The following is an 11795-nucleotide window of genomic DNA, read 5'->3' on the forward strand; positions in this document are numbered from 1 at the left end:
ACGCTTTGCACCGCCCATCCTCTTCCGCGGGCAGCCACGTTGTCGCCGAGTCTCCTCTCCCTCCAACCACCGACGCCCAGCCGCACCCGCCTCCTCTGCGACCCACGCCGCTGTCCAGTCGCCACGTCATGCTTGGAGGCTGTCGTCTCACATCGCCGGTCATGATGCCTTGCTCCGACGTACTCATTCTAATCGGCATCAGACAAGAGGTAGCAAGCAACCTGGTCGATTCTACGGCAAGGGATCTCTCATCCAGCACAGAAAAGGTACAATGAGTTCCACAAACTTGTTTAGACTATGGATACAATCATACAATACAACATCTGCTCTGCATCCGTTATGTCTGATTCTAGAATAGCTGCGGAATGTGATTAATCGTCTTCATATTATAGACTACAGACTACTAAACCCAAGTAGAACAACAAACCGTTAACCGCTCAAACTCCAGCAAACCAAATTCAGAAATCTGCACAACAGAAAGGGCCACTACTGTCCACTGCAACTTGACTGTCTTTCGATGAAAAGAAATCCACCGACAGCATTAATGTCGGATGTTTTTAGGAAATAAACAAGAGAGAGACACAAATTTATGATTATAAACAAAGATAAAAAAAAGAAAGTGGCATGCATTTGAAAAATTAAGGGTGGCCGGGGTTCTGCACCCATATACCAGATTCATCAGGGTGCCGATGAATAGGAATACTAGATGATGCCATTGTGGCTGTTCCCATCACCGGATGGACAATCACCTGGGCTGACGAAAAGGACTCTGAAAGTTTCATCTTCTTAAGACTAGAATCTAGTCCGTCATCCAAACATGGTTGGGCTAGGCACCTTTTCCGCTTCTCCCTCGTTGCAGTATGCCCCAGTTCCTCGTTTTCCATCAGATTTTTCATTTTACCCAACAATACTCTGGGTCGATTGGGGTGGTTTATTGCTGCGTGTTCCCAATCTTGTCTTGTTTGTGCATGTGCCTCAGTGTTGAGTGTGATCTCCTTGAGGTGCTTGAACTGCCTGATGTTGATGCCTGAAAGACCAACCAAACCTCGACAGAGAAGCTGAAGTGAGACGAGGTTTGGGAGAGCTCCTTGCTCAAATCTTGGCAGTGCTGAAGTGAGACTTTGCACTACAAAGCACAGTCGCCGAAGACTTGGGAATGCCCCTGGTTTTATTTGAAAATCCTCAAGCTGCTCTGCAATCAGTTTCAGGTAAAGCAATTTTTCCAAAGTTGCCAGCGCTGATAGAAGAGCCAGTGTCAGGGTAGACGATGAGATGCACAGATCAGTGAGACCTGACAAGTGGATTACAAAAGGAGGCAACCGAAGCAACTTTCCATGCAGCTTTAGTGACCTAAGATCATATTTTGAACCATCAGAGCAAGGTTCCAAATTGAGTGAACTCAGGAAATGTTCAGAGGATTCACAAGAATCAAGTGAGAGAGAACAACCATTATCTCTGTCGATAGGAACCTTTATGAATTTCTGAATGGCTTTTGAAAGGTCGCTGATATAACTACTGCTACTTGCAGCACACGTGCACCATATCTTGACCTTCCTCAATTTATTCATATAGGCAATAAATTCCAGAAAACCTTTGCTGTTGTCAGTGACAAATCCAGCTAAAGTCTGCAAGTTACTCTTTTTTCCAGATAAAAACTTTTTAAGTTTACTAACCTTGTTGTCATTCTTCAAGTCATCGTTGTCAAGCATAATCTTTCCAAACAGATGAGTTAAGTGTGGCAGTTGAATGGCCTCGATGGGCAATGATTTTATCTTTGTTGCCCTTAGATCCAGTGTCTCTAAGCAGTGTAGGCCATCGATGCACCTGGGAAGCTCATGGATGGTGGGCCCTAAGCTGAGATATTTCAGATGCCATAGTTTGCATATGTGTTTGAGTTCAAGTTCTTCCAGGTCATTGCATTCTTCTAGGTCCAAGACTCGTATGAGCTTACACTTGCGAACATAAGAAATGGCTCCACCTGCATCCCCCAAAACTGTTAGGGATCGAACGCGAGACAAATCTTCATCAGATGCCACACATTCTGTCAGTTTGCCATCATGGAAAGATAGGTGGCGAGCATTATTAGCGTTGGTACCCATTCTTTGATGTTCAGGAGACAATGTCATGATGAATCTCTGTGACAAGGACTTTTGTAGTAGAAACTCGTGCATGATCCCATGAGTTTTGAAAGTCTTCACTTGTGAATTGTTTCTTGTGTCAATAGGCCGAATGATATTCCAATCCATAAGCTTATTAAAGTGCTCATCTGCAATGTCCTGCTCAGGACGAGGAGATTCACTTCGAGCATAACCTTCGGCTAACCACCTCCTAGTTATAACCTTTCTCTTGAGAGGATGATTGTTTGGGAAGATGCCAAGATACAGGAAGCGAGTAAGAGCATAGCCTGAAAAACTGTCATAGTTGTCAAGAATAACCTTTCTTAGATCTGAAAAGTTGTCATGGCCATGCTTTTCCTTCAGATGAGAACCAAGGTTGCGGCATAACTTTGCACAAAGCTCTCCTGTTGGCTCAGTTGAACTCTTTAAATAGTTGGAAACACAAACGAGGGCTAGTGGAAGGCCACCACATTTTCCTAGCAGAGCTGCTGAACCGTGCTCCAACTCAGGTGACCTTATCCCTGGAAAGGCTATTTTCTTGGAGTCTTCTTCACCAAGGGTGTCCATATGGTAGACATAACCATTGCCATGGCTGTACATGTTAGCCACCGACTGAATATTTGTCGTCAATATTATTCTGCTGCTTGTACTGTTGTCTTCAAAGGCTGACGTGATGGTTCTCCATTCATCCATCTGGACGTTATCTATGGCAATTAAGTACCTAGAATCGAAATTTGAGTGATAAATATCAAATAGAGGTTGATTGATGTTTCTTGATGCTATTAGGGAGTTGAAGGAAAAAAAAATTATACAAAAGTAAATATGCACACACACACCTCTTGTCATTGAGGTATTCCTTGAGGGAGGCCTCAAGATTGTTGTTGTCAACATCCATGGTGTCTTTGGGAACAACTTGCTGGTGTATATCACGCAGGACATCCCTAATCGGTCGGCCAGTGGTCTCTAGTGAGCTACCAGTGGCAGAAACCCAAGCACGGCAGTCGAACTTTTCCTTGGTGTGAGGGTTGTCATAGACTGCCCTCGCAAGGGTTGTCTTCCCCAAGCCACCAAACCCAACGATGGAGATCACCCTCAGCTGCTGTGGCTCACCATCCACCTCGTCTAGCAGCAATTGTACCTCCTCCATGGGCTTCTCGATGCCCACCAGGTTGCGAGTCACGCGATGACATGGCTCTGTGGAGGCGACCATAGATGACAATCCGTTGGGTTGACCACCGCAAACAACAGGAACAGCATCGACAACCCGTTGATGCACTTCCTTGAGGCGCCTCTTGAGCTTGTGGATCTCGTCAGCAAAGCTAGAACGGCTTTGGACCTTCTTCAGCTCATGAGCCACCCGATGCACAAAGGAAGATGCTGCTCCCCCATTGCTGCAACGCTGCCTGCACCTGAGGCGATGCATGAAGCGGTCAACGCAGTCCTCGATGTCGTGTGCGAGATCAAGAATCTCCTCACTGTACAGCCTCGCGATGGCGGTGCGCTCATGCCTCCCCATGCCGCGCAGCTGGTCATCCATGGCAGCAGCGATCATGCGCAGATCCTGCTGGATGGATTGAGTTTCTTGCGCAAGGCCCCTGTGCTTGCTGTACTCCTCCTCCAGCAACGAGAAGAGCCTTCCCATCACGGGCTTCAAGAAAGCACTCACTGCCGCAGACTCCATGAATGTGTATCGATGTGTGAGCCTTGATCCACACCTCAACACCTATCTCTCTTTTGTAAATTCACCGCTTAGAGAAAGGATATACTAACAAGGAAGAAAAAGCACACCTCCAGCTTCTAACCTCCTCGTAGTGGTGGACGCACTCATGCTGATGGTATAGTGGTACACTGCTCTTGGTATCTCGTGTCTCGTATCACCTTTGGCCACCCAGAAACTGATTTAAGGAAAACTATTTGTGCAACTGCAGAATAGTTTTATTTTCCACCCTGTCTCTATCTACAGGAAAGAATAGTTCTATTTTGCAGAAGCACTAAACTTTTGGGGTGATCAGTAAAGCTATTTTAAATTACTAGGATGTTATTTGCTACTTTAAGTAACTTATGGGGTTGTAGTTGAAATTTTATTTTTGCTGTAGTGGCTTCTTAAAACGCACACCGATGACAAGCTAAATTTCATCATAGTCAAATAATTCGCAATTTGAAGCATATGCAGATAAGGTAATTGGACCAGAAAATCTCCCACTACACGTCTTTCTTTGAAAGTGCTTTGCTTCCTTTGTCCAATCTATCGTCTCCACTAATTGTTATGTACTTTCTGTTACCTAAAGCTCTGTGGCCATGTTGATCAAGATATTCAAGACTTGTTATCATTTAATTTCTTATAGAAAGTTAACTATCCTATTAGCATGAGAAAATAGGATTTATTACTAAAAAGTTAACTATCCTATTGGCATGGGAAGTTAACTATCCTTAATAGTAATCAATTTCTTATATAAAGGTTTTGCAATTACAATTTAGTCTCCATTACAAATTGCGTTTAATTCCTTAATGGGGACTAAATTGCAATTGCGAAACCTTTGGTTACTTATTTTGCATTTCTAGATAAATGCAATTTGTGTTAAGTTTGAGCACTGTTTTGTTGTTTTTGATTTGATGAAAGCTCAAGGATTCATATGTAATGCATATATTGAAATATCATTGTCCTCATCAAGTAGGCAGACAACTCCAACTTATTGCTTTGTCTTTGATCGATACAGACAACTCCAACTTATTGCTTTGTCTTTGATCGATAAAGTGTACCCACATGGCCAAGTTGGTGTCCTAGACCCACCACCATGCCAAACTTCAACATTTGGCTTTAAGCTGTGAGAGTGATGGCCATACTGTTATTATTAGACGCATAGATCAGAGACCTTTCAAAAAATTAAGAAAAATGGAACCAGTCTATCCAAAGTCTATCCTTCGGCTTCTGCTGCTCACATAGGTCCGCTCATGCTATTTGATCTTACCGATGCCTTCACCTTCAAGGTTCGTATTCCATACTTTGGTTTCTGTTTCACCATGTTCGCTCCTAAATTTACGCATCGCACCTGGCTAAGTAATTTGTAGCATGCATGCTCAGCTCTTAGGTCTCCAAGAGATCTCAAGTATGGAGGATCAGACCAGGCCTTTGGATGGCACCATTTGGAAGCTTCCAGGGAAGCTCAGCAGGTTATTATGTCATGGTTGCATCCTTCCCAAGGGCGTGGAGAATGAGATACCCCTCATCAAGCATGATCTTGAAGAAATCCTAGCCATTCTCTCAAACCTCGATGACGACCATGCTATGATGGTGAGATGCTGGAGAAAGGAGGTGCGTGAGCTGTCCTACGATATTGAGGATTTCATCAACCAGTATGAGCATGCTAAGGCTGGGTCCTGGACTGGATCCATTCCTCGCCGTAAGATTATTCAGCGGCATAATAGCAGGACAACTCTCTATAGGCTTCGTGAAAAGCTCAGGCACCGCCTTTGGATAGCCAACAAGATTAGAGAGTTCAGCGTGCGTTCGCAAGAGGTACTTCAACGGCACAGTATGTATAACCTTAACTCCATTGCTGGTTCTTCTTCCAGAAGATGTGCTGGTGCGCACTTTACCTCTTCGCATCCCACACCATGTTGGGACGGCAACACTCCTATTGGTATTAGTGCCACTATGGACAAGCTCGAAGAGCGGCTCATGAAAATGTATGATGAAGGCCACCAGAAGCTCAAGGTGGTGTCTATTGTTGGGTTTGGTGGAATCGGTAAGACAACACTTGCAAACGAGCTTTATCGCAAGCTTGGACGGCAGTTCGAATGCCGGGCATTTTTGCGGACCTCCCAGAAGCCTGATATGAGGAGGATTCTCATCAGCATGCTCTCCCAAGTTCGCCCGCAGCAGTCACCTGACAATTGGACGGTGCACAGCTTAATTTCCACCATTAGGACACATCTCCAAGATAAGAGGTGCTACCATTAATTACATACATAGCATTGTAATAAACACTAAGAAAACCCAACTAGTATATAGTTGCTATTTGAAATTTGCCACTGGTCTGACATAATAATGTTTGTACAAACAACATTTGGCAGGTACTTCGTTATTGTTGAGGATTTATGGGCTACATCAACATGGGACATTCTAAAATGTGCTTTACCAGATGACAGTTGTTGCAGCAGAATATTAATAACAACAGAAATTGAGGATCTAGCACTGCAATCTTGTGGCTATGACCCCAACTATATTTTTAAGTTAAACCCGCTTGGTGAAGATGACTCAAGAAAGCTATTTTTTAGTTCAGTTTTTGGCCCTCAACAAGAATGTCCTCCAGAACACAGGGAAGTTTACTGCGATATTATAAGGAAATGTGGTGGTTTGCCGCTAGCTATTGTTAGCATTGCCAGTATTTTTGCAGGCCAGCTGAATGTAAAAGAGCAAATGGATTATTTAAACAAATCCTTAGGTTGTAGTTTGATAACAAATGCTACATTGGAAGGTATCAAACAAGTGATTGACCTAAGTTATAACAACCTCCCCCAGCATTTGAAAGCGTGCATCCTATATACTGGTTTATATGAAGAGGACATAATAATTTGGAGAGATGATTTGGTGAATGAGTGGATAGCTGAAGGTTTTATCTGTGCAACAGGTGGGCAAGATAAGCAAGAAATTTCAAGGGCCTATTTTGATGAGCTTGTTGGTCGAAAAATGATCCAGCCAGTACATACGAATGATAATGGTGAGGTTTTGTCCTGCGTTGTTCACTACATGGTACTCAATCTCATCGTTACATATAAATCGATGGAAGAGAATTTTATCACTGTGGTACACCATTCTCAAGCAAATAGCACACTTGCGGATAAGGTTCGCCGACTGTCTCTTCACTTTGGTAATGCAGAAGATGTTATACCACCATCAAATATGAGATTGTCACAAGTTCGGACACTAGTCTATTTTGGGGTCTGCAGGTGTATGCCTTACATATTACAGTTTCACCTTCTTCAAGTTCTAATCCTACACTTTTGGGGTGATAAGGATAACATCAGCTTGGACCTCACCAGAATTTCGGAACTTTTCCGACTTAGATACTTGATGGTCTCATCTAATGTCACCTTAGACCTACGTACCCAGATGCATGGCCTGCAATATTTGGAAACACTTAAAATAGATGCAAGAGTAAGGGCAGTTCCATCAGATATTGTTCATTTGAGCGGCTTGCTGAATCTTAGTCTACCCACGCAGACAAACCTGCCCAGCAGGATGGGCCACATGACATCGCTTCGCACACTTGAATACTTTGATCTCAGTACTAACACAATGGAGAATGTGCAGAGCCTTATCACGCTGAGCAATCTCCGAGAGCTTCAGCTCACCTGTTCCACAGTACAGCCTGAAAATCTGAATAACAAAATGCAATTCCTGCTGAACTCGATTGGGAGACTCAGCAACCTAACGTCTCTAAATCTGGTACCACGAACTTCCTCTTGTGCAAATTCTCTCGACGATGCTGGTGCTGCAAGCATTACTGTTTCTGATAGCATCAGCAGTATGCCTACCCCAACCCTTCTTCAGAGTCTTGAGGTTTCGCCACGAATTTGCATATTTTTGTGCCTCCCCAAGTGGATCGGGCAACTCTGCAAGCTCTGCACTTTAAAGGTCGGAGTTAGAAAACTAGCCAGGAATGACATTGATGTTCTCAGAGGAATGCCTCTTCTTGCTGTTCTCTCGCTGTATGTCCATACCAAGCCTGCATCAAGGATTGTCATTGGGAAGACAGGATTCCCAGTTATAAGATACTTTAAGTTCAAGTGTTGTGATCCTTTGCTAAAATTCGAGGAAGATGCTATGCCCCATCTCCGTAAGCTGAAGCTAGTTTTCAATGCCCACAGTGCTGATCTACAGAGTACGATACCTGTTGGTATCGACTTCTTGTCAGAGCTTAAAGAGTTCTCAGTGAAAATTGGTGGTGCTGGTCCTGACAAATCCCACAGAAGGGCTGCCGAGTTGGCGTTCAGAGAAGCCATCATGGTTCACGGGAGATGTCAAAGAGTCAATGTACGATGTGTACAGCACATTATTGGTGGTAAGGAAGGTCAGAGTTGCATAACAACGCATGATGACCACGACTCCTATGAACATGACGAAATTATGCCGGACAACTCCGGACAAGAAGTGCTGTGTGCAGTCAAAGAGGCCGGAACAATTCCTTTGCCTGGAAAAAAAGAAGGGAACAATGATGCTGACAACAGGTGTGGATCAGACGTTTCCCATCTTTCTGTTCTTAGTGCTTTTATTTTTGAGGAAGTTATATAACAGTGATGCCATTGTCGTCAGGTCTACAATATCCGAGCTGGGCATTTTGCTCGTCTCGAGGAGAAAGCTCGATAACAAACACAATTTTTTTTTGAAGTATTTACATTAAAGTATTGAACAACATGTATATGTGTGGATGGATTTTTCTTGAAGATACATTTCAACTGCAACAGATTTGTCAGATTTTTACTGTACATTGCAATTGAAATCAAAGTTAGAGATACCAATTAGAGACTGTCATTAGATAGAACGTTGAGTGTTTGTTACAGCATGTTCATCATTTTCTGACTTTCTTGATTAAATGCACATATTGATGAATGAATGCTCTTTATATTGAGTTTTTTTAATATGCACCAGGTGGATTTACGTACCACTTGACATTAATTGCAGGAAACGTAGGAAGACGCTCGTGAAAGATATCTTGACGAGCAGCTCCGATGGCGATGATGGCCACAGCTGGAGGAAGTATGGGCAAAAGGAAATCCCCGGCTCAAAATACCCAAGGTCAGTGACATTCTATTTAACCCAACTAAAAAACTAGTGTTTACTTTTACGGTGGCATGCACGCATGAGGAAGCGCTGGCTGACCCCTGTCTCCCTCAGAGCTTACTTCCGGTGCACACACCGGAACTCGATAGGCTGCAATGCGACGAAGCAAGTGCAGCGCACGGATGGGGACCCGAATCTCTTTGCCGTCAGGTATTATGGAGAACACACCTGCGACTATAGATCAGAAACCACAGTAAGAGTGGAAATGGAGCAGTCATCAATCACAGAGCTCGGAGTAAATTCTGTCAATCCTTCGACGAGCAGTGCCTGTTCCACTTCATCCGTCTCCTCCCGCCGGTCAATGATCAGGGGCAATGTAAAGACGAGCAAGCCTGATGACGACGGCTACTTCTGGAAGGAGTATGTCCGGGAGGACATCCTCGGCGCCAAATACCCGAGGTATGCGACGACTGACTACTACTCATCAAGGCACCTCGCTCAATTGCAGACTCATCAGTTGATATGGAGGGATGGGGCTAACTCTATCGAGTTTGTGAACTGAAACTCCTGCAGAAGTTACTACCATTGCGTTTGCCGGCACACAGAGGGCTGCGGGGCGACCAAGCAGGTGCAACGCACGGACGCAGACCCGCTGGTCTTCGATGTCATCTACAATGGAGAACACACCTGTAAGCAGACCGCCCACTTCACTGACGAGAATAAGTCTTTGTCTGTACCACTGGATCCACCAACTCCCGGGTTGAGCGAAATGCTTTCTGCGGAAGACACGGCGGAGATCTCATTTGACAAATTCAGAGGGTTGTTCAATAATGACTGTCCCATCAAGGGCAAGATTGATGTCGACACTCCCTGGGGGAACATGAAGCTGCCCATAAGCAAAGAAGGTGGAACCACTCGCATCAAGGAGGAGGACGACGGCAATGATAACTGAGGTACCATCTGCTTGCTTGCTTCTGGTGCTGCTGTTGATTGATTCATCATCATCTTTGCTTCACCAGTCCAATACTAGTCAGTACTGTTTGACTTGCTACAAAGCTCATGGAAAAGAGATAGCTTCAGCATAAGCATGGATCTTTTTATTTTAATTCTAGGGATGTCTTGACAAGCTAAGTTTTCTTGTACATGATGCAATATACGACGAACTTGCTAGGCCGTCAATTTCCGTTAATCCTGAATTCTGGTCGAAGACAGATACGTAGAAGAAATTATTGAGCAGGTTGACTTGTAGTCCCTCCATGGACCTCTTATGTAATGACAAGTGCAGTCATGTTTTTCCTTCATTAGTCAGATTTTGCAAGTACTTGTCTAACTTGTTATGCTATAACTTATAGTATGCCTACGCCAGATATTCCGTACATGCTCATATACCAGGTCATATTGGGTTGCTTGCTGGTGTAGATTTGTACATATCATTACTGTCGTTTCCTGTACAGAGCCGCACTCTTTGCAAAATCGTTCATACTTGTGCCCTGGAACCTTGCTAACCTCTGTTTCTGAACCACCCTTGTCCCTTGTTGCAGGACTCGAGTGCTTCTGTTACCAAACACAGATGAGTAGATGACACCGAAGCAGGGAGGATGCTATAACGGTGGTTGTTGTCGTCCACGGGATGCCCTTAACGCTCGTTGAGTTCTGAATTGGTAGCTTGTGGTGTCAGTCGATCTGCATTATCTGAACATATCCTCTGTGTTGTATGCTTTCAGTTAGTTTGGGCTCGTCTGTGCTGTGAATTTCTTCTCCAAACTTTGTGGTTGGAACATGAAGAATAAGATCCCATCACCCCTGGTTCTTTGTGGGGTTGGTTGGGAGTGTTCTTTAGATCCTGAAACGTTGTGCTGCTGTAATTGTCTAGTGCCATATGATCCTCTTTTTTTTGGAACAATGTCGGGGGGCATAGCCCCATCTACATTTTATTTAACAAAAGGCGAACGTACTGGCCAGAAAATACAAACTACACCCCGGCATACCAAGGGACGAGAAACGGCAGATAGTTTTTGCAGAAAAATACTTTCATTAACAAGACCTGTCAAGCGGGAGGTTCAGGTTTAGGTGGGTTGCTTCAGCCAAAATTTCCGAAGCAGCTCTGGCCATCGCTGTTCAACAACACCCAATCATCCGAAAAATGCTGGTGACACGAAGTCCTAAACAGGGATCACAAAAGAGATCTTTTAAATGTACCCATCCATATTTCATCAGGTCCAAAAGTACATAGATCTTATGGCCATGAAACCATGCATCTACAGAGATCACTTTACAGCAGGTGTTTTCATGGTGACCAAGAAAAAAGGAGCACGACAAAGTGGTGTCATAGTACAGCAACAGGAGCATGGCATACAGATGTGTCACATTCACATTATTACAGCACTGTTGCTCACAAGCTAAGCTTTCTTTTGCTTCTTGTTGACATCTCTGGGCCACTTAGAAATGCTGTTATGCTTCTGGTGCCCATTGCAGGTCCATGAAGTGAAGGATCATGTTTCAGCTTCTTGAGGTGTCACTTTTTCTTTTTTTCTCAGTTGAAACTTCAGGGCTTTGACTATGAAAGAAGGCATAATTCAAATCAGTGACTACTACTTGCTACTGCTACCAGTCCGAACTGTAGGAGGCCTAACCTTGGTGGCATGCAGGGTGCTGGTCCCAGTGCTGCAGGAAAACACAAAGAATAAAAAAAATAACATGAGCTAAATGGAGCATGTAGCATTGTATATTATCAATTAAACATACACAGTCAGTTAAAAACCACTGGACTGTTTCGGACATCTTGTGGACTCCAGAAGTTTCCCTGAAGCTGCAATAGACTTCATGGATCTAGATGTCCACATGAAGTAAAGAGCCAGACAGAATAGTGCATCCACATCATTACCGCTTGTATA

The 11795-nt window shown here is 44.0% G+C and overlaps 2 protein-coding genes across 4 annotated transcripts; one reads left to right on the plus strand and one right to left on the minus strand.

Moving 5' to 3' along the window:
- Window positions 1-260: 260 nt before the first annotated feature.
- On the minus strand, window positions 261-4016 carry LOC101781540 (putative disease resistance RPP13-like protein 3). Its single transcript, XM_004956515.2, has 2 exons — window positions 2954-4016; window positions 261-2838 (listed from the first exon to the last, which is right to left on the minus strand). The coding sequence occupies exons 1-2, from the start codon at window positions 3796-3798 to the stop codon at window positions 639-641; spliced, it is 3045 nt and encodes a 1014-aa protein (XP_004956572.1). The 5' UTR covers window positions 3799-4016; the 3' UTR covers window positions 261-638.
- A 929-nt stretch (window positions 4017-4945) lies between these two features.
- LOC101781947 (putative disease resistance RPP13-like protein 3) lies at window positions 4946-10766 on the plus strand. Of its 3 annotated transcripts, none has more exons than XM_004956516.3 (7): window positions 4946-5105; window positions 5200-6065; window positions 6192-8348; window positions 8803-8916; window positions 9016-9360; window positions 9475-9854; window positions 10443-10766. In XM_004956516.3, the coding sequence occupies exons 1-6, from the start codon at window positions 5070-5072 to the stop codon at window positions 9851-9853; spliced, it is 3897 nt and encodes a 1298-aa protein (XP_004956573.1). In that variant the 5' UTR covers window positions 4946-5069; the 3' UTR covers window position 9854; window positions 10443-10766. The 3 variants fall into 3 exon arrangements, with proteins under 3 accessions (XP_004956573.1, XP_004956575.1, XP_004956574.1); XM_004956517.3 differs by having other exon boundaries at window positions 4959-5105; window positions 5187-6065; XM_004956518.3 differs by lacking the exons at window positions 8803-8916; window positions 9016-9360; window positions 9475-9854; window positions 10443-10766 and adding an exon at window positions 8434-8796.
- Window positions 10767-11795: the final 1029 nt, after the last annotated feature.

Source organism: Setaria italica, chromosome II (genome assembly GCF_000263155.2).
Source record: "Setaria italica strain Yugu1 chromosome II, Setaria_italica_v2.0, whole genome shotgun sequence".
Lineage (NCBI taxonomy): Eukaryota > Viridiplantae > Streptophyta > Magnoliopsida > Poales > Poaceae > Setaria > Setaria italica.